Raw genomic sequence first — 25,285 nt, 5'->3', positions numbered from 1 at the left:
GCTGAGCATTACTATTACTGCTATTATAATTATCTTTTTTTTTTTGTAGAGACAGAGTCTCACTTTATGGCCCTCGGTAGAGTACTGTGGCCTCACACAGCTCACAGCAACCTCCAACTCCTGGGCTTAAGCGATTCTCTTGCCTCAGCCTCCCCAGTAGCTGGGACTACAGGCGCCCGCCACAACACCCGGCTATATTATAATTATCTTTAAATGTTCTATGTTCTTTATTGCCCCTAGAATTTGGCACAGTTTGTTTCCTCTGCCTGGATCACACCCTCTTCCCTTTACTCATTCACAGTCATCTTTCAAGTAAGAAGTAAAATGTATTTCCAGGGGCTCAGTGCCTGTGGCTCAAGCGGCTAAGGCGCTAGCCACATACACCTGAGCTGGTGGGTTCGAATCCAGCCTGGGCCTGCCAAACAACAATGACGACTACAACCAAAAAAACAGCCAGGTGTTGTGGCAGGGGCCTGTAGTCCCAGCTACTTGGGAGGTGGAGGCAGGAGAACTGCTTGAGCCCAGGAGTTTGAGGCTGCTGTGAGCTATGATGCCACGGCCCTACCCAGGCGACAGCTTGAGGCTGTCTCAAAAAAAAAAACCTGAGCTTTACCCAGTGTGTATGAAGTCTCTAACCTGCACAGAGTGTTGCACTAAGTATGAGGGATACTGAAATACAAAAACATCTAGCTCACTGCTCCCCGGGAGAAAACCTGTGGGAGGCAGCCATGTGCAGGGTCTAACCGGTATAAGGCTAGTGTGCAGAACAGCCCTGGAAGAAAGCAGGGCACAGAGCTGGAGGAGGCACCTTGGGCTCCAGCGGTGAGAGAAAGGTGCTGGGAAAGTGTGGCAGGGACCAGCAGCGGTTGGGAAACGTGGAGTGGGCAGAGGGGAAACACGGACAATTCCCCCACCATCCAAATCCTCCCACCTTGAACTGACTAAGCTGGTTGGTCCTTCCCACTCAGTCACCAGGCAGTGGGACCTCAGTCCCTCCCACCACCCCCACCCTAACCATATCTATGCTATTGAACCTGGGCTAACATCCAGAAGCCTGGAACAGCTATTCACAAATTCAGTAATTGGATTCTTTAGTGTTGACTCAGAAATCATTTTTTTCTAAGTCTTTCTCTTGGAAAAGCTTTTAAGACCCTTTAAATTAGTTAATGGAGAGGTTAGAGCTGAGGATGGCGCCTTGGCTTTCAGCATCCTCAACCATCTCCCAGCTCTCCCCAACACATTCAAAGATAACAGTGATAAGATAAACCAATATCTGTTTTATTAAACACAAAGACATTTCTAGCATACCTTTCCCAAAAGAGGACCTCAAAATCGCACTCTCCTGCTCCTTACTCCCTCCTATCAGTAGAGTGATAATAATGCTTTCACATAAAATTACAGTGTAAGCTGATGGAAAAGAACCATGGGCCGGAAGTCAGGAGGCCCAGTCCTCATCCTGGGCTGGCAACTCATAAAGCCATGCAGCCACCAGCATCAATCACTCTGCCTCCCACGGCCCAAGTGAGCACCATGGTCCCTTCTCTGGTGAAATGCCCTGCCATTCATCCTGCTAGGTAGGACGGCAGAGACCATTCTCCTTGGTCTTCAACTGAGGGAAATAACACAAGTCAAGTCCCTCCTCCAAAGTGACACAGCCAGGCAAATTGCAGAGCCAGAACCTGGGTCTGTACACACTAGCCTCTTCTTTTCTGTGCTGAGCAGATGCTTCAGGTTTTGGGAAGGTGGCTGGATAACTGGCCTCTTCTTTGGGACTCAAGTTGTGATACGTGTCTGAGAACCCACAGGCTCCATCTTTAGGGCTGAAGTAAGGTCTGAAAAAGTCAAGTAGATGCATCCCAGGTTTTAGGCAAGAAATTCCTCCCTTTAATATCAAAGGTGAGGGCAGCGCCTGTGGCTCAGTGGGTAAGGCACTGGCCCCATATACCGAGGGTGGCGGGTTCAAACCCGGCCCCGGCTGAACTGCAAACCAAAAAATAGCTGGGTGTTAGTTGTGGCGGGCACCTGTAGTCCCAGCTACTCGGGAGGCTGAGGCAAGAGAATCGCTTCAGCCCAGGAGTTGGAGGTTGCCATGAGCTGTGTGATGCCATGGCACTCTACCGAGGGCGATAAAGTGAGACTCTGTCTCTACAAAAAAAAAAAATAAATAAATAAAAATTAAATAAAATCAAAGGTGAAACAAAAACAATCATGAATCCACTGTAATGAATAAAGGCAAATGCTGGAGCTAGTGTCGGGGACAAGATGATTCAGCGTTTTCCAAGTGTCAGCCATTCATGGAACCATGCCCATGATTTTGCCACCTCTCCCTTTTTTGCTGGTTTTCTTTAAATTAATCTACTTTAAAAAAAAACTTTTTTTTTTGCAGTTTTTGGCGGGGGACTGGGTTTGAACCTGCCACCTCTGGCACATGGGGCCGGTGCCCTACTCCTTTGAGCCACAGGCACTGCCCTTTTTAACATTTTTAATTATTATTTTTTTTTGAGATAGGGTCTTGCTCTGTTGCCCAGGTTACAGTGCAACCTCAAATTCCCAGGCTCAAGCAATCTTCCTACCCATGAAGTAGATGAGACTACAGGCAGGTGCCACCAGGCCCAGCAAATTTTTAATTTTTTTAATTTTTGTAGAGATGGGGTCTCACTATGTTGTTTGGGCTAGTCTTCAACTCCTGGCCTTAAGTGATCTCTCACTTTAGCTTTCCAGAGTGCTAGGATTACAGGCATGAGCCACTCGCCCTGGCCCATAAATACCAGGAGTTAAAACTCAGGTATTTCGGCTGGACATGGTGGCTCATGTCTATAATCCCAGCACTCTGGGAGGCCAAGGCATGTAGACTGCCTAAGCTCAGGAGTTCAAGACCAGCCTGAGCGAGAGTGAGACCCTGCCTCAAAAAAAAAAAGAAAAAGAAAAAGAAAAAGAAAAAGCCAGGCATTGTGGTGGGCACCTATAGTCCCAGATACTTGGTAGGCTAAGAGGATTGCTTGAACCCAAGAGCTTGAGGTTGCTGTGAGCTACGATGCCACAGCACTCTATCAAGGGTGGCAAAGTGAGACCCTGTCTCAAAAAAAAACAAAAAAAAAAAATCTCAGGTATTTGTTAAAGTTAACTTTTTTTTTTTTTTTTGTAGAGACAGAGTTTCACTTTATTACCCTCGGTAGAGTGCCGTGACATCACACAGCTCACAGCAACCTCCAACTCCTGGGCTTAGGCGATTCTCCTGCCTCAGCCTCCCAAGTAGCTGGGACTACAGGCGCCCGCCACAACGCCCGGCTATTTTTTTGTTGCAGTTTGGCCGGGGCTGGGTTTGAACCCGCCACCCTCGGCATATGGGGCCGGCGCCCTGCTCACTGAGCCATAGGCGCCGCCCCTGTTAAAGTTAACTTTATCTGAGGTATAACATCTGTAAAACTATAGGTCAATATGCTAGCCATATTTTCATATTATATATGAAATATGTAACTATTTTAAAATAAAAAATACTAATTTGAATATCACCTAAAATGCTCTTTGTGAACCATCAAAGACAGTTACATACATCAGACACTGGCAAACAATGGCATAGCTTATGTATGAGGAAACTCAGGCCTGAGAAAGGAGAAGGTAAGTGATTTGTTCAAAGACAAAGGTTAAGGGGAAGATGAACATCTCTGGACCCTTCAGTAGTTTTTCACAAGTCACTGAATGAATCTTTTTGGTGTACAGACCAGAAATGACTATGAAGGCTACCAAAGCTCATCTGTGAGACTACCAATTGGGGAAAAAGGTCAAAGTCATTTATTAGCTATGCCCTTGAAATTGTTTGGGAATCTAGGCTCCCATTGGAATTTCTACCCTGGAAAGAGAAACTGACACTATTTTTGTCAACCAAGCTCCCAGCCCCCGTGGTTCCTAAGAGATACCACTAACTGCGTTTTATCTTACCTTAACCAAAACCCAGTCTTACGAGATTCCTTTCCAAAGGGTAAGGGTATGGGGGCATAGCCCTGCTGGGAATTCCAGGGCTGCTGCTGAGATGCCCGCTTCTGCAGAGGAGGCCAAGGTTCCCTGTGCTTGAGGCATGTGGGAGGCTTGAGGTTCCTGCCAGCAGAGTATTCAGGCTGTAGAGGGAGGGGCTGGAGAAAGACTTCAGTCCTTTAACTGCCAGGTCTCTGGGCCCTGGGGCTAAAAGAAAAGGCGAGAGCAGCTCTTACTCAGACTATATTCCTCAATTTCTACTTTGTAGAAAGGACTCCTTAAAGGGCTTGGTTCCCTCTGGCATTGTTAATTTAGCCCAATCCCAGTGACTCTTAGAGACCTAACGGTTAATTCAGACAACTTTACCACATTATCTCTCCTAAAAATACCATGAGAGCTGCCACCATTTATTCAATGCCTACTGTGTGTTGGGCTGTGCTAAGCCCTTTATAGTCATCTCATTTAATCTTCACAACAACCTAATGAGTAAGAGGTAAAGAAACTCAGGCTCAAAGCCAGGGAGTCCATGTTCGGTGAGTTAAAACTCAGGTTTCTCTGACTCTAAAAGCTGTGGTCTTAACCAGTGCTAGGGTGAGAAATGATAAGGAGACTAGGGTTACTGCTCCCACCTTCTCTGTCACAGGGTACTGAGCTTGATAAGGAGACTAGGGTTACTGCTCCCACCTTCTCTGTCATAGGGTACTAGGTGAGGGACCCTGTTGCGTCTGTACCTGCTGCTTCCATGGAAAAGAGAGTCCGAACCCTCTCCTGGGCCGGCTCATTTCCCAGAGCTGCTGACTGCTGGTAACATCTCAAGGCCTCTCTCAGATTCTTCTGCACACCAAGGCCTTTCTCATAGCAAATGCCCAAGTGGTACCTGCTCTGTGAGTCCTAAAGCAGAAGAAAATGGACAAACAGAGACACACGTGCAGGTCTGAGGAAGGGAAACACTGAGTCAGGAGCAAGAAGACGTCAGGCATGCTGGGGCTTATCCATGCAGGGTTGCGGCCCAGCCCTGGCCCACCCCCACACCAAGGGATCCCAATGATGAAATGCTAAAGGCCTGTCCACCACAGAGATGTGATCCCTTCACCCAGGGAGATTCCAGCCACAGTAGTATGAAAGGGGCTGGATGAAAGTATCTAGAAGTGAAAGACAATAGGGAACAGCCTGCTGAGGGAATCCTGGGAGGCAGGTTCCTATACTGTCCTGACAGAGCAAGGAGGGTCGGCTCCCCCAGTGCCCCACAAGCCTTCCTGAATCTCTGCCTGAGAGGGGTGCAAGGCATAAATGACAAAGAATGTGTTTCTTTTTTTTTTTTGAGACAGAGTCTCACTTTGTAGCCCTCGGTAGAATGCTGTGGCATCACAGCTCATAGCAACATCCAACTCTTGGGCTTAAGCGATTCTCTTGCCTCAGCCTCCCAAGTAGCTGGGACTACAGGCACCCGTCACAATACCTGGCTATTTTTGTTGCAGTTGCCACTGCTGTTTTAGCTGGCCGGGGCCAGGTTCGAACCCACCACCCTCAGTATATAGGGCCGGCACCCTACCCACTGAGCCACAGGCACTGCCCCTGTTTCTTGTCTTTTAAAAGGTTAAGCCCTTTATCCACAGCTCTGGATCCTCTGATTGAGAACCATTCTCTTCTGAAAGGCAGTATCAAGTAGGGACTGGGTACATAGCTGTTCATATGGACTGCCTTAACAGCATGACTTCCAATCATGGTTTTATCACTCACCAGCTCTGTAACCTTAAGCATGTTACTTTACATCTCAGTGCCTCAGTTTCCTCACCTATGAAGTGGAGATAATAATGACACCTATCTTAGGAGGTTGTTGTAAGGATTAAATATGTTACTATACGGGTGCCCGTAGCTCAGTGGTTAGGACGCTGGCTATATGCTCTGGGGCTGGTGGGTTCGAACCTGGCCCGGGCCTGTTAAACAAACAAACAAACAACAAAAAAAAATAGCTGAGCTTTGTGGTAGGTGCCTGTGGTCCCACCTACTAGGGAGGCTGAGGCAAGAGAATCACTTGAGTCCAAGAGTTTGAGCTATAACGCCACGGCACTCTACTGAGAGTGACAAGGTGAGACTCTGTCTCAATAAAATAAATAAATAAATAAACAAATATGTTACTATATAAATAGTGCCTAGATTAGTGCTGTTATCACCCCCCTTAATCTCTCCCTTTCTTTTTTTTTTTTCCAGTTTTTGGCCGGGGCCAGGTTTGAACCCGCCACCTCCAGTATATGGGAGCAGCGCCCTACTCCTTGAGCAACAGGTGCCGCCCAATCTCTCCCTTTCTACTGGAACACTTTCCTCATAGTCACTCTCTCAATTTAAGAAAACAAAACAGGGTGGCGCCTGTGGTTCAGTCGGTAAGGCGCTGGCCCCATATGCCGAGGGTGGCGGGTTAAAACCCGGCCCCGGCCAAATTGCAACCAAAAAAAAAAATAGCCGGGCGTTGTGGCGGGCGCCTGTAGTCCCAGCTACTTGGGAGGCTGAGGCAAGAGAATCGCTTAAGCCCAGGAGTTGGAGGTTGCTCTGAGCTGTGTGAGGCCACGGCACTCTACCGAGGGCCATAAAGTGAGACTCTGTCTCTACAAAAAAAAAAAAAAGAAAACAAAACACTGTTAACTCCCAACCACAGTCTCATTTCTTTTCTACCTTCTATAGTCAAATTTCTGGAAAGGCTGAGCTCCCACTTCTATGACATGCAGGCCAAGGTATCTCAGGTAAATATGACGGAGTTATGGCTACAGGCCAGGTTACAACACAGCATCAGACACACCCAACTCTACAACGCTGCTTAAGACAAATCCACTTAACAGGTAATGGACCTCCCTTTGTGCACTCTCCTCTCAGCATGCTGGTCTGATTCAAGCAGGCCAGGGTGCCCCAGGCTTGCCTAGCACATAGCCATGCAGGACCACCCAACCTGAGGAAGCTCTGTGGGGCTATTTCAAACAAAGGAAGGCACAGAGGCCAGTACTAACTGGGGACTTTAGTCCTCTTTTGCCAGCTACTACAGATATTTTGGGTAACAGAGTAGACAAAAAAAAGTATTCTCATGCCCAAGAGTTGAATGAAGCTATCAGTATGGCAAAAAAAAAAAAAAAAGGAAGCAGTAGTCACCCATATAGGGAAATTACAATACATGAATATTGCTTATTTTAATCTAGGCCTCAGGTTCTTCAAGATGCAACTCAAAAAATATACTGATCACATACACTTGAGGAATACAGCAAACCTAAGATCACTTTCCCAGCGATTCACACTGACATAAAGCTTTGAAATCTCCTGCATTAAAGATAACTGTTTAACTCAGTATTTCCAAACCCCAATTAATTCCTTCATATTACTTACAAATCCCCCATGGATCTAATGCTCCATTCCATTGGAATGCCAACACCCTGGTTCATAGACAACCAGACCCCCCACCCTCCAAACTGCCTAGTGTCTCCACCTTATGTGTCTTCTGACTTCCCTGGGCTTCCACCATGCCTAATGATGCGCTTCTGTGAGTGCAGCTTACAGAGTGCTCTCACACCTGTTATCTACTTAGATTTTGATCCTCACAACAATGCCGTGAAATAGTGGACAGGTAACAGTAGCAGACATGCTGACTTCAAAGACAAGGAAATAGGTCTGAATCAAGAAATGACTGGTCTGGGCGGCGCCTGTGGCTCAAGGAGTAGGGCGCCGGTCCCATACGCTGGAGGTGGCGGGTTCAAACCCAGCCCCGGCCAAAAACCACAAAAAAAAAAAAAAAAAAAGAAATGACTGGTCCCCGTAGTGTGCTAGTGAATGTTTAAGAACTGGCTTTCTGGGCGGCGCCTGTGGCTCAGTCGGTAAGGCGCCGGCCCCATATACTGAGGGTGGCGGGTTCAAACCCGGCCCCGGCCAAACTTCAACCAAAAAATAGCTGGGCGTTGTGGCGGGCGCCTGTAGTCCCAGCTACTCGGGAGGCTGAGGCAAGAGAATCGCTTAAGCCCAGGAGTTGGAGGTTGCTGTGAGCTGTGAGGCCACAGCACTCTACAGAGGGCCATAAAGTGAGACGCTGTCTCTACAAAAAAAAAAAAAAAAAAAAAAGAACTGGCTTTCTAAGAAGGTAAGAGCCCTGCTTTGTAGCATTTAGCAATTTCTATGGTGCAAATATTCCTCCCACGGGATTCTAAGCTTCCTAGAGCTCTTACAGCCTGGTGCAAGCCAGCACTTGTATACCACTGGGTTTGCCCAAGGGTCACACAGTAGGTCAGCAAGAGCTAAGACTTGAAGCCAGACTAACGCTCCTATCAAATGCTCTTCTAAGCACAGAAGAATTCAGTACCACTGGGCGGCGCCTGTGGCTTAGTCGGTAAGGCGCCGGCCCCATATACTGAGGGTGGCGGGTTCAAACCCGGCCCGGCCAAACTGCAACCAAAAAATAGCCGGGCGTTGTGGCAGGTGCCTGTAGTCCCAGCTACTCGGGAGGCTGAGGCAAGAGAATCGCTTAAACCCAGGAGTTGGAGGTTGCTGTGAGCTGTGTGAGGCCACGGCACTCTACCAAGGGCCATAAAGTGAGACTCTGTCTCTACAAAAAAAAAAAAAAAATGAATTCAGTACTACTTCCAAAATCCCTTGTTTTATCAGACTTGATCCTCGACAGGCCTGGATACCAGAGATCTCATACCCCATTGCTGGCTGCAAGCCAAAGATACTTCACAGCCCTCTGCTCATCCAGGTATGGCTCCTTGGTGAAAAGCACTCCGAGGAAAGCCTGGGCCTATGGTGAAGGAGAAGGGAAAAGGGGCATCTTCGTCACTTTTAGGCTCTTGGTGTCTTTCAGGGCACGTCTCTGACAGACCCTGCCAATGGCACTCACCTCTCTCAAGCCTGAGTCTGCAGCCTGCTTCAGCATGGACACTGCCTTCTGCTGCTCAGGGCCCCATGAGGAAGCTGGGTCTTGCAGTAGGCACCTGGCATAGTGGTACTGAGCCAGGCTATGGCCCTGGTTGGCAGCTAATTGGTAATAAAGGACCGCCTGGGGAGAAGGGAGAAACACCCAGTCATCTGGTAACTCTAACAGCACTTTCTTCTTTGTGTGAAATTTGAAACATTATTTTAATTAAATAATACATAACCATTATAGACTAGTCAGAAGCCAAAATTTAAAAATATAAAACAAAAATAGAAAACATAAAATCCTAAGAAACCCTGCCTCCGAGAGATCACTTTCTGTTAAAATTTTAGTATATAACTTTGCAAATTTCTTCCCACATATATAAGTGTTATATATACACACATATTTAAGTGTATGTGTGTATATATATATATAGAGAGAGAGAATTGGATCGTACTACACTATTTTGCAACTTATTTTTTTAGCAATACGCTATGAATGTCATTCCTTCCAATAAATATACATCTAGCACATCATTTTTAAGGCCCAAATACAGATGACATTAATCAGTTTTCCTTTTTTTTTTAAGAGAAAAAGTCTTACCCAGCCTGGTGTGCAGTGGCCCAATGATAACTCAGTATAACCTTGAACTCCTAGGCTCAAGCAATCCTCCTGCCTCACCTTCTCAAGTAGCCCCACTAACTTTTTTTATTTGTAGAGATGGATCTCACTATGGTGCCCAGGCTGGTCTTGAACTCCTGGCCTTAAGTGATCTTCCCACTGCAGCCTCCCAAAGTGCTAGGATTACAGGTGTCATCTACTATGCCCAGCCATAACCAATTTCTTTTGAAGGAACTTTATATTGCTTTCCCTTTTTTTGCCTGCACATACAACTCTAAGGAATATATTCCTATTTAATCTCTTTGTGTAGTTATCCTAATTTTTTTTTTTTAAGAGACAAGAGTTGCCTTCGGTAGAGTGCTGTGGCGTCACAGTTCACAGCAACCTCCAGCTCTTGGGCTTAGGTGATTCTCTTGCCCCAGTCTCCCAAGTAGCTAGGACTACAGGCACCTGCCACAACACCCAGCTATTTTTTTGTTGCAATTTGGCCGGGGTCAGGTTTGAACCCGCCACCCTTGGTATATGGGGCTGGCGCCCTACTCAATGAGCCACAGGTGCTGTTATCCTACTTTAAAAAATTAATTAATCCAGCTTGGCACCTGTGGCTCAAGCGGCTAAGGCGCCAGCCACATACACCTGAGCTGGCGGGTTCGAATCCAGCCCAGGCCTGCCAAACAACAATGACAGCTGCAACCGAAAAATAGCCGGGTGTTGTGGCGGGCACCTGTAGTTCCAGCCACTTGGGATGCAGAAGCAGGAAAATTGCTTGAGCCCAGGAGTTAGAGGTTGCTGTGAGCTGTGATGCCACAGCACTCTACCCAGGGCAAAAGCTTGAGGCTCTGTCTCAAAAGAAAAAAAAAATTAATTAATCCATTCACCACAGTACTATTCTAGCCTCTAAGAATACAACTGCAAAGAAGGCAAAATCCTTGCCCTCCCTGAGTTTTCAGTCTAAATTCCCCAAAGCTAGAGCTGCTTCTTTATTTTTCCCCTTACAGCTGGGCTGGGACCAAGTGGGAGAGAGAAGTGGAACTTCCCCCCACTTTGACCACTGCTCATTTCTAAAGATCACTCTGGGCAGCCCAGCAGAGGGGACAGGCCTGGAGGGCAGGGGAGAAGGTGCAGTACCTTGCTAATGTCCCTCGGGGTGCCTCTGCCATGCTCATGACACAGACCCGTGTTGTACTGTGCTTTGCTGTAACCACGGTCTGCAGCTTTCTGGAAGTAAGAAAAGCCTGCCGTGTAGTCCCCATTCCTCATGTTCTCTGTTCCTGTAAGAAAGCACAGGGCGGGCGGCGCCTGTGGCTCAATTGGTAAGGCGCAGGCCCCATATACCGAGGGTGGCGGGTTCAAACCTGGCCCCGGCTGAACTGCAACCAAAAAATAGCTGGGCGTTGTGGCGGGCGCCTGTAGTCCCAGCTACTTGGGAGGCTGAGGCAAGAGAATCGCTTAAGCCCAGGAGTTGGAGGTTGCTGTGAGCTGTGTGATTCCATGGCACTCTACCGAGGGGCATAAAGTGAGACTCTGACTCTACCAAAAAAAATAAAATAAAAATAAAAAATAAATAAATAAATAAATTGGCTATTTAAAAAAAAGAAAAAAGAATGCACAGGGCACAAACACAGCTTCCTCTGTGAACATCCCCACATCGTCAGCCAGATACCTATATGCTCCTCATCTGATCCCAGACTCCTTCCTTTCTTTTTTGTCTTAGACACTCTGCATATGTTCCTATCCTCTGAATAATTCACTGTTTTTCCAGACATTAGTGGGTTCCGCGGTTCCGCGCTCCTATAAACCATTCCTCCATCTCTTGGTAATAGCTTCCAGATTTGTCATAGGGAATAACCCCTCCTCCAGTGCTGTCAGAGAATATGCCCACATGCTTCCCAATCAAGAAGACTCTCAGGGGGCGGCGCCTGTGGCTCAGTGAGTAGGGTGCCGGCCCCATATGCCGAGGGTGGCGGGTTCAAACCCAGCCCCGGCCAAACTGCAACAAAAAAATAGCCGGGCGTTGTGGCGGGCGCCTGTAGTCCCAGCTGCTCGGGAGGCTGAGGCAAGAGAATTGCGTAAGCCCAAGAGTTAGAGGTTGCTGTGAGCCGTGTGACGCCACCGCACTCTACCGAGGGCGGTACAGTGAGACTGTCTCTACAAAAAAAAAAGAAGACTCTCAGGAATCTGAATGTTGATCTTATTGGGACAAGGAGAGAAAGCAGTCCTTGTAGGTTTATTTTGATAGCAGCAATCTGAAGATACTTTCTATCAGTTGCTTCCCCCTGGGTCTCAGGAGCTTCCTTGATCCCTATCCTTTCAGAGGCTTGGCAGGTCACTGAATCCCAATTGATTCCTTTTGCGCTTAAGTTTGCCAGAGCGGGTTTAGGTTGCTTATAACCAACAAACCCCAACTGATACAAGTGATATTGTTAATTTTGTTTTATGAGGCAACTGGGAGCAGTAATATAAGAAACAGAGATAAGATCTGAATGCAGATAAGTTCCAACTCTAAAGTCCACACTCTTTTCATTGCCCAAACGAAAAGGAAAGAGGAAAGGAGTGGGCACAGCCAATTCCCAGCTCTAAACCTTTGCTCAAACTGTCTTTCTTGCCTGGGATCTCTCTTTCTGCCTCTACCATTAGACCTCCCATCCTGTTTCTGCTCTAGAAACTTCAGACCACATTCAGGTCTTAAACACTTTTTTGGCACTTAATATATGTGCACCAATCCTCTCTTTCTATGAACTAAATTGTTTTAAGAGTACAAGTCCTGCCTCCTCAATTAGACTGCAAAATCCTGGAGGCAGAAACAGAAAAAGAATGTAGAAAAAATAATTCTGAGCTTGGCGCCCGTAGCACAGGGGTTATGGTGCTGGCCACATACATGGAGGTTGGTGGGTTCGAACCCAGGCCAGGCCAGCTAAACAACAACTGCAACAAAAAAATAGCTGGGCGTTGTGGCAGGAGCCTGTATTCCCAGCTACTTGGGAGGCTGAAGCAAGAGAATTGCTTAAGCCCAGTGTTTGAGGTTGCTGTGAGCTTTGACATCACAGCACTCAACTGAGGGCGACATAGTAAGACTCTGTCTCAGAAAAAAAAAAAAGAAAGAAAGAAAGAACTCTGCATAGGATGAAAGGTCTATACAAATGCAAAATATGATGATGGCTTATGCTCCCTTTGTGTTCTGCCACAGTGCTTAGAACTTGCTGAATAAATGAATATATGAACGAAAGGATGGTAAGAATATTCTAAGAGACTAATCTGCCCATCGAAAGTACAAAAAACTAATGAAGTAGAGGCCAGGTTCCATTCAGCCACCAGGGAATTACAGAAAGTTGCCTCCCTGCTTCCTGAAAACTTACTATCCGGGGTTGCCAGAGCCTTCAGTCCTTGAGGAGAGTCAAGAGGGCAAAGGATCCCACTTCATTCTCATATCCCACCTGGCTCCATTGATACACCCTAATCCAGCTGTTCTTCTCAATCTCCTCTTCGTCCAGCCTAGACCACGCCTCCTCATGTTGTGCTCAACTGTCAGTAACAGCTCCTATAAGTCTCTTGTTTCCTCTCTGGCATCCCTATAATCCATGTCTGTCTACACAACAGCCAGAGAGATCTTTGGAAAAGTAAATCAGATCGTGTTATTGCCCACCTTCCTGCTCCTGCTTAAAACCCTCCAATGGCTTCCTATCTCACCCAGAAAACCCATATTCTTTACCTTGACTCAGAAGGCCTCACTTTACTTGGCCCCTCCTGCTTCTCTGACTTCATCTCCTACTCTTTGCTCCAGACACACCTTTCTCTTTTTCCTTTAACAACCAGAATTCCATCCTGCCTCAGGACCTTTGCACTTGCTGTTCCCTCCAGTTGGAAAGTTTTCTCCAGATGGAAATAAGAGTGGCTTGTTTTTGTCAGTCAAGTCTTAGCTCAAGGTCTTCCCTTCAGTGAACACTTCCAAATCAAAAGTTGCTCCTTGCCCAAGTCACTAACACATCCCCTGTTTTATTTCCTTTCTATTTATCACCATCTGAAATTCTTTTTGTTTGCCAGTTTATTGCTTTGCTCTCTTTCAACTCAACTGTCAACTCCATGAAAGTAAGAACTCTGTCTTGTGAACCACTATATCCTTACTACCTAAACTAGGGCCTAACAAAAGGTAAATGCTCAACAAATTTGTTCTCAGTGAATCCTTACCCATCTGCCCACTAGACTCTGAAAGATGATACTGGGAATCTGGGTATGGAGACTTCCACATTAGAAGGCCTAAAACTTGAGCCAATCACTATGGAGACCAAGATAAATGATGAAGGGTCATTTGGAGCCTCTAGATGTAGGCAAAAGGTTCATGCACTCAAGGGCCTGCTTCAAACTTCAGGAGCCTGATCATTCCTATGTGTGCCAGACAATGCTAGGTGTCCTCCAAGCTGGTTTCCTCCTTCAGACATAATAGAATTTTCAAGTAAGTACAAAGTTATTTAGCTAAAGATGATATTTCCAACCTTCTCTTTGACTAGGTATGGCCACAAACCTACATTCTGGACAAAGATCTGTGTAACCTCTAGGTCATGTCCTTAAAGTCCCTAAAGGAGTGGTCCTTCAGCCTCCCCACCTTCTTCCTTCCAGCTAGCTAGAATAAGGATATGAGCAAAGGAGCTGGAATAGCCAAACTGGAGCTCAAGACAGGAGGCAGTTTTAAGAATGGCAGGACACACTTGAATAAGAATAGATCTCTGACACCAATGAGCCACCACATGCCAGACCTGGTCTACTAACCTGGGAGAAAATAAAATCTCTCTTGTTTAAACTGCTCCCTATTCTGACTACACGTGATCCACTCCATACCCTTCCCAATTTCCCATCCTCCTGCCTTGAGGCAGGATCCATTCAGTTACCTAAGAAGTTGAAAACAATGGAAATACTGAGCTGGAACAGCTGCTGAATGGAAGCCACAGCCTCTTCGAGGGAAAGAGTGTTTGATTTTTCTTGTTCCTAGAGAAGGAATATAAATATTAATCAAGGGAGGGTTCACTGGAATTGCCACCTGCTGAAGAGAACGTTATAGGGATCTGGGTGGTTAACTCTGGATAATACCTTCTTTTCACTAGTGGGCTGAGGCTGGTCTGGTTTTGCCTTGGACTTGAAGCTACTGCTGGCATGCAAGAAGCCCAAATCACTGGGATCTACAAAGGAAAGGCCAATAGCCAGTCAAGACAACAGAGAAAGATATTACTTCTTCTTTTCTCCTCCTCTCCTAATGTACCCAGGGTCTCCATCCAGCACCTTTGCCAAAATAAGAACCAAAATAATTCTGAATCATCCCAGAAGGTATGGGCCTCACTAGAATGACGATTCCCTTAACTGGGAATATGCAGCAACCAACATCCATTTGCCTAACTCCCCCAGCCCCGCCTTCTGCTAGTTCTCTAAGGTGGGGACATACCTTCCTCTGAGGGGTCCTGAGGACCTGCTGCTCTCAAGGAGCTATATGAAGAGAAGCTCTTGGGCTGAGCTGAGGGTTCTTCCAGGCCCAGCCTAGGTTCCCTGGGGTCAGAGTGCCTGGGAGATGGGCTGTCAGGGCTGGGAAGAATGTGTTGCCGCAGTGCTGTAAAGAGCCAGCAAGAGTAGTCACGTCAGAAGGGGATCGGTGCAGCCTCCTCGGGCTTGACTGAGTCCTCCCTGAAGTTTTAGAGACCATAGGAAGATGTCTAAAACCCCTGCGACACTTCCTTCACACTCCTCCTCCTCTATTTCCTTTGCTGGTTTCCCTCCTCAGGGACTTAGAGGGGTCTGTATTTATGCTAATCTTCTACCCTAAGCATCATTCTGTCTGAATTCTTCCAGTAGAAGGGAGGCATCTACCTTATTCACTGTTGTAGCCCCAGCATCTAGCATTTTCTTTAATGGTGACATCAATAATGATTATCATCATAATAATGATAAGAACTAATACTTAAACTAATAATTACTGAGGACTTACTATGTGCCAGATACTGTTCTAAGTCCTAGACATGTATTAACTTATTTAGTCCTCCCAAGAAACTTATGGAGGGGAGTTTCAGTATTATCCCATTTTGTAGATGAAGAAATTGACTCACAGGGAAGTTAAAATTAACTTGTCCAGGGATACGAGACTAGTATGCAGCAGTTTTGGGGCTTAAAGCCTCGCAATCTGACTCAAGAGCCTCAAGTGCCAGGCTATATTGCCTTTGTACTATGGCATATGATAGGTATTCAATAAAGATTCATTTATTGATGAATGACAGAATGACTGACCAGAGAATGACCTAACTGGCTGACAGCTAGGCAGGAAGCCACACCTAGAATCTAAAATAGTCTGGACTTGTGGGGCTCCCTCCATGGGAGGTGAGGTAGTACATGGAAAGACACAGAGGAGCAGGTGTGGTTCACACCCTGGGTGGAAACCACCCCCCCAGTCCTCTTCCTCTGACTTCAGATAGGAAAAGCAAGGAGCTGCTGATGGTTCTTTTCCTGAGGTGTGTCCAGGGATGCTTCCTGGCCCAGAGAAACTTCCAGCCCAGCCCTCCTGTCCCTAAGACTGAGAACTCACAGGAGCACGTGGGCCACAAGGGAAATGACAGGAAACGGTCAATGGGACTGTGCCAAGAACAGTGTTCCATTCGCCGAGGTCCTGCTGGCAGGGATGCCTGGAAGTGGATCTGCCTTGCCAACTGTAGGGCCAGCACAGCCAGAGTGCCCTGGGAAAGATAGCACATTAGTGACAGTCTTCTATCTATCAACTCCTTCAGATTTGGCCTTCAGCTTAAATAAACATCCTTGGGAAGCTGGCTTGGGGCAGCTCCCCTACAATGTGCCTTTGAGCACTGAAACTTGTCTTCTGGAACCCTAATACCACTGGTACCAATCATCTCTATGCACCTAAGGTCTATCTCCCCTGTTAAGTCTCTAAGCATGACAAGGTCAGGGACCATGTATATTTTGGTCACCAGTGTATCCTTGGTGCCCAGTACAGAGCTAAGATATGGTAGGATCCCAATAAATACTATGTGCATGCTGAATAAATGCATGAGTGATGACTGAACAAAGAAAGTCTAAGCAGGCAAAAAGATAATGTAGTAAGTTGGGACTTAGCTGCAAATGTAGCAATAGGTCAGAGTTCCCCATAAGGCTCACTTTCCAGTCTGACAAAACGCCCCCTCTCCCTTCTCCCAGCTAAGCCCCCACCACCACACACACATCTGCAGATGTGAGCTTGGTGAGGTGTTTCTTCTCTTTCAGGTCTGCAGAAGACCTGAGCTAGGTCTTATCCCAGTGACTTCTTGGTTTCCCTGTCTCTACCTGTATTGTGTTCAGAAAGGGACACCCAGATACTTATTTGTTGCAACAGTCACTACATACAATGGCAAATAAGGTAGACATAGTCTCTGTCCTCAGGAAGTTTATACCTTGCCTGAATGAGAAGGACAAAATCCAAGTACATAGAAAAAGAAACACAATAAATATCAAGAAGAAACAAATCAAGGGGTTACATAGAGAATAAAAGGGAGGACTGACATGGAGTTAGGTAAAGACTCTCTGAGCCCCCCCATTAGTATGCAACTTAAGCTTGTTACCTAACAGTTTAGAGCCTGAGTGTCCTCATCTGTATAAAGATTATATTTCCCTAGCAAGATTTTTATACCAATTAAGCAAGAAAATACATGTGTAATACTTTACATTAATAAATAATGCCACTTAATATTTATTATAAGCTTCTTGAAGGCAAGAATATATCTACCTTTTCCTCTGCTTTGATCGTAGTGCCTAGCAACAATGTCTGGTTCAGAGAAGGTGTTAAATAAATGTTTTCAAATGAAATAAGGAATAAATACACAGTGGAGGAGACGAAGGGATGAGAGGGAGGGAGAGCAGCAATATCTCCCTGAATCTGCTCTAATGCTATGGGTTATTCATTGTGTGGACACGATGATGCTCTAGCTCTTGTTTCTAGGTTAGGCTACACTTCCATGCAGGATCGTTCTCATCCACACTGAAGGTCAAGGACAGGGCTGGGAAAGCCTTACCCATGATATGGCACCCCACAGCATATTTGGGGAGACACAGGTAGACTTCCATTGGAAGGTTTCTTTCCATCCATGGTTCCTTGGACCACTGCTCGTGCCTGAGCCATGTGGGCCTGACCTAGATGATGCAGTAAGAGCTGTCAAGTTTTGTTCAAAATGAGGGCAAAGGGAGGACAAAGGAGGAGATGAGTGGCAGAATGGCAGTGTCTTACCTGTCAAGGTTGGGCACAGGGACCAGCAGGGTGGAGGAGGTAGCCTGAGGCCCATCTGGAATAGTGGACTTGGGGGTCACCCCCCGGAGGCTGCATGCCAGCACACGGGGAAGGGCTGTACAGAACAACAAGGATCAGTCACCGGGAACAGGACTGAGGCAAACTGCCCCAACAATCTTCTCTCTGACCTGTGACAGAGCCCCACCAGGATTTCTCAGGGTAGAGTAGCTACATTTTACAAAAGTTCCCAGGTGATTCTGATGCCCTTCTACGGCTGCCAATCATTGTTCTAAGATGTCCAGGCATTTCATACACATAACTTTTGTTCAATGTTTGGGGCGCTCTGTCTTTAAACTCCACCTCTTTTCAATGGCGCCGCCTAATCCATTCCCTTCAAGTCTTCTTTCGTTCTCTGCTCGCCATCTCCAGCCATTTGACTCCTCCCCCTTCCGACAGCCCTACCCACTCTAAGCTTTAACCTCTTCTCACCAGTCTCAATTACAGCTCAAATTCTAACATTGCTGAAATGTGGCCCCGCCCCTTTAGGGCTCCGCCCTTCACTCTGGACCCGCCCACTACTGCTTTAGGTGTTTTCTCACACCCGCTCCCACCTCTGGTTCAGCGTCTCCGAGGCCCCAAGGTGTTCACGGTTCGAACGCCCCTTACCTCGGCCCAGCAGTCCCGGGAAGCGCCACATGTCGTTGCTAGCACCATAGATAGCTCGCAGCCGGAAGAGTGAGGCCAAGCCACTTGACAGCGGCCACTACGGCAGCGGTGGCGCCCGGAGTGGCCGAGTCCCGAATGAAGCCCTCAGCCAGCCAATTAGAAAGGAGCCCAACCGGAAAGACAGCGCTCAGCGAGGGGAAGTGGGCGGTGTTGGGCGGGGCGTGCTTTAGGCTAGCGGGGAGGTGAACTGGGGTGTGGGCACATGTGCCCTCCTCTCCGCGAGTGAGGTATCCTTTGCCGCGCCCACTTAGAGGCAGGGTGGCTGGTGGCGAAGCGGAAACGCTCAGAAGCCGGACTACCAAGAAGTGGGGCTAGAGCGGCTGTGGTGGAGCAAGAGGACCTTGCAGTCACCGTGGGGCCGCGAAGGAAGAAAAGGCTTTCCCAGGCCCCACATTTGAGGAGGTGGGCGGATTCAGGCTCCGTCGGTGGAGGAGAGGACCCAGTTAAAGCCAGTAGTCCGAGCTTTCGGTCCAAGGCCATCTGCTTACATGTTACGCTGGGCCCGAATGCACAGGCGACGAGCGAGCTGCTCAGGGCAGGGTTTTGATTCCAGAGTTTTAACTCTTGGCCCAGCTTTGTCGCCCTATATAGCCTCAGACTGACGGCTGTTCTCTTTTCTGGGCCTCAGTCTGCACAGCGGCAGGGTCAAGTAGAGTGTTTGGTCCTTCTTGGTCTGACAGGTTGAGCTCTTGAGTTTCATTGAAAATACCAACCACACGGACCCTGTTAATCAGAGTACTCATCTTCAGACCTAGCCAATGTTCTTGTGGAAAAGAATAGTTCCTCGTTCACCACACTTCAATCCATGAAATAAAGGAGCTTATATTCAAATGGAAGTGTTTAGACTTTCTCCCTGTCCTTTTCAAACCCCAGGTATGTGACTTTTAGGAGGATGGAAGTCTGCCTGAGATGAAAGTACTGGCAGTACCTACTTTTAGGTATCTGCTGGTGGTATGAAAGTTAATTTTTGAGACCTATATCAGCCACCGTCCTAGGATCTGAGAAGACACATGAATAAAGAGCATTCATTGGTGGCGTCCAGGAACAGACAGTCCAGTAGGTCACGAGTATTTGGGCAGGGCACAGGTAGCTCAAATCTATAATCTGAGCACTTTGGGAGGCTAGGTGAGAGGATTGCTTGAGGCCAGGAATTGGAACCCTGCCTGGGCAACCTAGTGAGACCTTATCTTTTTTTTTTTTTTTGGAGACCAAGTCTCACTTTGTCACCCTTGGTAGAGTACAATGATCAGAGCTCACAGCAACCTCAAACTCCTGCACTTAAGCGATTCTCTTGCCTCAACACCCCAAGAAGCTAGGACTACAGGTGCCCACCACAAAGCCCGGCTATTTTTGTTGTCGCAGTTGTCATTGTTGTTTAGCACGCCCGGGCTGGGTTTGAACCGCCAGCCTCAGTGTATGTGGCCGTCACCCACTGAGCTACAGGCATCACCATTCTGCCCAGCTATTTTTAGATATGAGGTCTCCCTCTGTCTGAGGCTGGTCTCCAACCTATGAGCTCAGGCAATCCACCTGCCTTGCCCTCCCAAGTGCTGGGATTACAGGCGTGAACCACCAACCAGCCTGAGACAGTCTCACTTTGTCACCCTTAGTAAAGTGCCATGGTGACATAGCTCACAGGAACCTCAAATTCTTGGGCTCAAACAATTCTCTTGCCTCAGCCTCCTGAGTAGCTGGGACTACAGACATGGGCCACCATACTTATTTAGTTTTTCTATTTTTAGTAGAGACAAGGTGTCGCTCTTGCTCAAGCTGGTCTTGAACTCCTCAACTCAAGCAGTGTGCCTGCCTTGGCCTTCCAGAGTGCTAGGATTACAGGCATGAGGCACTGTGCCCAGCCAAAGACCTTATCTTTAAAAAAAAAAAGAGTGGGCTTCAGAGTCTGACAAATCTGGGCTTGAATCCCAACCTTCTTACTTCCTAACTATGTTATCTTGCACAGAGTCTTTTTTTTTTTTTTGAAAGAGAGTCTCACTGTGTCGCCCTCAGTAGGGTGCCATGGTGTCACAGCTAACAGCAACCTCAAACTCTTGGGCTTAAGCAATTCTCTTGCCTCAACCTCCCAAGTAGCTGGGACTACAGGCGCCTGCCACAATGCCTGGCTATCTTTTTATTGTTGCAGTTGTCATTGTTTAGCAGCCCTGGCCTGGGCTCAAACCTGCCAACCTCGGTGTATGTGGCCGGCGTCATACTCACTGAGCTATGGGCGTGAGTCTGCACAGAGTCTTTAACCACACTGAGCCTCGGGTCTTCAACTATAAAATAGAGACAATACCTCATGCAATTATTGTAAGGTTTAAATAAAATAATGCATCAGAAACGTTAAGCAGTCTGAGCAACATAGTGAGACGCCATTTCTACAAAAAAAATTAAAAATGCCAGGTGGAGTTGCACGTTCCTGTAGTCACAGCTACTGGCAAGGCTAAGGAAGGAGGATCACTTGAGCCCAGAAATTTGAAGTTGCAGTAAGCTATGATGACACCAATGCATGCTAGCCTACATAACAGAGCAAGACCCTGCTTAAAACAAAAATTTAGCATCTTTGTTGTTTAGCATAGTTGCTGTGACATAATAAGAGCCCAATAAATGTAAGGTGCTCCTAATTGTAGTAAAGGAGGTAAGTAGGGCAGCGCCTGTGGCTCAAAGGGGTAGGGCACCAGCCCCATATGCTGGAGGCGGCGGGTTCAAACCCAGCCCCAGACAAAAACTGCAAAAAAATAAAAATAAAACACTGTTGATTCTTTAAAAAAAAAAAAAAAAAAGGAGGTAAGTAGGCAGTACGTAGTAAAAGATAATATTCCATAGAAAACATGAGCAGTGGTTTGTGGGATACTATGGAAGGATTCACAAAAGTAGTTGCATTTGATCTGGGCATTTATATATGAGTAACAGTTTGCCAGGTGGAGAAGGCAGAAAGGCACTGTAAGCAGAAGAAACTGAATAAAGGCCCAGAAGTTCAAATATTGATAAACTAGAAATATCCTTGCTGTGGAACTTGAGACAGCCACTTTTCACATTACTTGTCTTGCCATCCCAAAGTAACAGGTACGCTGGTTGGGCTGTTGTTTTTCCTCCTGGGACTTCCATATCTTTTCTTCCTTTCAGGCTGTCTATATTTTGTTTCATTCTTCTAGGCCCATTCCAATCTCAATGCCTCAGTGAAGACCCTTTAATTGAGTCCTCACTGTTCCCTGCTTTTTCCAATTCCTATAGCACTTCATTTCTTACTGCACAGTTTAGCAGTAATTATATGTTCTCCTTTTATTTAATTATCTCATCTGTGTATGTCTAGTCTCCCCAGTTCTCTCCCTCAGAGCAGGTGAGTGTTCTCCCATTTTGTGTCCCACATAGGGCTTGACATAAACTGGCAGCCCACAGAGTATGTTCAAGTAATGCCTGTTGACTTGACCTTGTGCTGATGATGATTACAATCAGGAACACCTGACCCCAATCATAGGCTTACTGATTTGAAGGAAATGTATTCATTTCACATACAAACATTCATTGAGAACCCCCCTGTTTGAAGCTAGTTGACAAGCTTTTATTTTTATTTATTTATTTTTTTTTTAGAGACAGAGTCTCACTTTGTCACCTTGGTAGAGTGCCATGGCATCACAGCTCACAGCAACTTCCAACTCTTGGGCTTAGGTGATTTTCTTGCCTCAGCCTCCCAAGTAGCTGGGAGTACAGGCACCTGCCACAATGCCCGGCTATTTTTTGTTGCAGTTTGGCGGGGGCTGGGTTCGAACCCGCCACCCTTGATATGTGGGGCCGGCACCCTACTCATTGAGCCACAGGTGCTGCCTGCTAGTTGAAAAGTTTTATTTATTTTTTTTTTTGTAGAGACAGAGTCTCACTGTACCGCCCTCAGGTAGAGTGCCGTGGTGTCACACGGTTCACAGCAACCTCTAACTCTTGGGCTTACGCGATTCTCTTGCCTCAGCCTCCCGAGCAACTGGGACTACAGGCGCCTGCCACAACGCCCGGCTATTTTTTTTTTTTGTTGTTGCAGTTTGGCCAGGGCTGGGTTTGAACCCACCACCCTCGGCATATGAGGCCGGCGCCCTACTCACTGAGCCACAGGCACCGCCCTAGTTGAAAAGTTTTAAAGGAGAGGATAAGGCATCTGTCCCCAGGAATAAAATGGCATTATTAATTAATAAAATGGCATCTCTTATTCCTGGCAACCTAAGAACATCAACAGATCACTTGTGTACATGGTGAGCCCACACCAGATCACCTGTTCAGTGCTGTCCCTGAGAGCACTCTCAGGAGTAGCATCCATCTAAACTGCCAGGCCCTAAACCATCAGCTGTTCTTTTTTTCTCCCAAACACTGTTGTTGGTTTGTCTCTCTACAAAGTCCTGCACATGGACTCAATCCCTCAGTCCACTGAGGACCTATTGCCCAGATGTCCAGTTAATTACCTCTTGTGTGTATACTCACACACTGCCATTGTGTACTCACCACAATGAGTGTACTAGTCTTTTGTTGTCTTTGTTTTTGTTGAGTCTTAATTTGCATTAATAAAATATATATTAGAATGTCTCAGTGCTAGAGAATGTCCTGAGTATATAATGAACATTAAAAAATGGATGTGGTCCCTGCCCTCATACAGAAAATAGTCTAGTAAAGCAAACAAAGTTGATAGGCAATTAAAATACAATAGTGTTTAGTTATTTTTTGTAGCATAACAAACAATCCAAAATTTAATAACTAAAACAATTTTATTATCTTTCATAGCTCTGCAAATTTACTGGGCCCAGCTGGGAAATTCTGCTGGTCTCGCTAGGGGTCTTTCATTAGGCTGCAGTCAGATGGTGCCCGGTGCTGAAGTCATATGACGTCTCAAGGAGAGCCCTAAAGAGGCTCAGCCTCTTTCCTTCGCCTTGTAACAGTGATTTTCAATCAGTGTGCTGCAGCATAGTGGTGTTCCATGAAAGAATCTTAGGTGTGCTGTGAAAAATTTTAAAGATCAGGCTTGGTGCCTGTGCGTCAGTGAGTAGGGCAGTGGCCACATACACCGAAGCTGGTGGGTTCAAGCCTGGCCCAGGCCTGCTAAACAACAATGACAACAGCAACCAAAAAAAAGCCAGGCATTGTAGTGGGCACCTGTGTCCCAGCTACTCAGGAGGCTGAGGCAAGAGAATCGCTTAAGCCCAAGAGTTTGAGGTTGCTATGAGCTGTGATGCCACGGCACTCTACCAAGGGCGACATAATGAGACTCCATCTCCAAAATAAAAAGAAAATAAAAAGTTCAAAGCACAATAAGTATATTCTTTCTTTCTTTCTTTCTTTTTTTTTTTTTTGTAGAGACAGTCTCACTTTATTGCCCTCGTTAGGGTGCCGTGGTGTCACACAGCTCACAGCAACCTCCAACTCCTGGGCTTAGGTGATTCTCTTGCCTCAGCCTCCCAAGTGCCTGGGACTACAGGCGCCTGCCATAACATCCAGCTATTTTTTGTTGCAGTTTGGCTGGGGCCGGGTTTGAACCCTTCACCCTCAGTATATGGGGCCGGCACCCTACTCACTGAGCCACAGGCACTGCCCTTTTTACTGTTTTTTTTTTGTGTGTGTGTGTGGTTTTTGGCCAGGGCTGGGTTTGAACCCACCACCTCCAGAATATGGGAGCGGCGCCCTACCCCTTTGAGCCACAGGCGCCACTTTACTGTTTTTTTTTTGATTAACATAATTTAAGTGTGCCACGAAAATTTAACTATAGGTTCAAGTGTGCCGTGAGATAAGAAAGGCTGAAAAACACTGCCTTAAGGTGGAGCACACACCTGTAATCCTAGCACTCTGGGAGGCTGAGGCAGGTGGATTGCTTGAGCTGAGGAGCTCCCACTCCAGCCTGAACAAGAGCAAGACCCCGTCTCTACTAAAATAGAAAAACTAACCAGGGGTAGTGGCACATGCCTATATAGAGTCCCAGCTACTCGGAGGCTTAGGCAAGAGGATTGCTCAAGCCCAGGAGTTTGAGGTTGCTGTAAACTCTGCCATAGCCCTACCCAGGGTGACAGAGTGAGACTCTTTCAAAAAGAAAAAGAAGAAAAGAAACAAAAGCACTGCCTTATGCTTTCAGGGCCTCTTTGCCCCACATGGCCTCCCAGCTGGGTAGCTGAACTTACACTGTGACTCAGAGTTTCCAAAAGTACAAAAGTGGAAGCTGCCAAGCTTCTTAAGTCTTAGGCCTAGAATAAGCACGGCATCGCTTCTGTACTCTTTTTGGTTAAAGCAATTCACAGGGCCAGTCCAGAATCAGTATGGGAGGGGAAGACTCAAGGTCATGAATACTGGGAAATGCGGTTCTTTAGAGACAGCAAGTGCTATGTGGGGAAAGTACAGGATGCTATGGGAATATGTAGGGGAGGCCCATAACCTAGGCATGGAAGTCAGGAAGACTTCCTGGAAGCAGCAACACCTACAGTGACAAGCCCAAATGATGAGGACTGGGAACTGGCCAGGTGGAGAAGAGGAAAGGAAAGCACAGTCTGGGCAGAGGACACAGCTAGTGCAAAGTTCCAGGGAGGCAAAGAAAGCACAATCTAAGATCAGTGTGGCATTGGCTCGGCTCCCGTAGCTCAGTGGTTAGGGTGCCGGCCACATACACCAAGGCTGGTGGGTTCGAACCTGGCCTGGGACCGCTAAACAACAATGACAACTACAACAACAAAAAAATAGCCGGGTGCTGTGGCAGGCACCTGTAGTCCCAGCTATTTGGGAGGCTGAGGCAAGAGAATTGCTTGAGCCCAAGAATTTGAGGTTGATGTGAGCTGTAACACCATGGAACTCAACTGAGGACAACAGAAAGAGAAAAA

The 25,285-nt window shown here is 46.9% G+C and overlaps 1 protein-coding gene across 1 annotated transcript; it reads right to left on the bottom strand.

Annotated features, from left to right (window-relative positions):
- Positions 1 to 1,262: 1,262 nt before the first annotated feature.
- On the bottom strand, positions 1,263 to 18,524 carry DELE1 (DAP3 binding cell death enhancer 1). The gene is made up of 13 exons (XM_053566262.1): positions 18,390 to 18,524; positions 17,724 to 17,838; positions 17,512 to 17,629; positions 16,038 to 16,185; positions 14,910 to 15,071; positions 14,561 to 14,649; positions 14,362 to 14,458; positions 10,607 to 10,749; positions 8,840 to 8,998; positions 8,648 to 8,740; positions 4,704 to 4,863; positions 3,940 to 4,179; positions 1,263 to 1,832 (listed from the first exon to the last, which is right to left on the bottom strand). Exons 1-12 carry the CDS (start codon positions 18,418 to 18,420, stop codon positions 3,941 to 3,943), a joined length of 1,554 nt encoding a protein of 517 aa, XP_053422237.1. The 5' UTR covers positions 18,421 to 18,524; the 3' UTR covers positions 1,263 to 1,832; position 3,940.
- Between the last annotated feature and the right edge of the window lie 6,761 nt (positions 18,525 to 25,285).

Source organism: Nycticebus coucang, chromosome 17 (genome assembly GCF_027406575.1).
Source record: "Nycticebus coucang isolate mNycCou1 chromosome 17, mNycCou1.pri, whole genome shotgun sequence".
NCBI lineage: Eukaryota > Metazoa > Chordata > Mammalia > Primates > Lorisidae > Nycticebus > Nycticebus coucang.
Note: the sequence above shows the minus strand (reverse complement) of the source record. Positions and strands in the feature narration are given on the sequence as shown.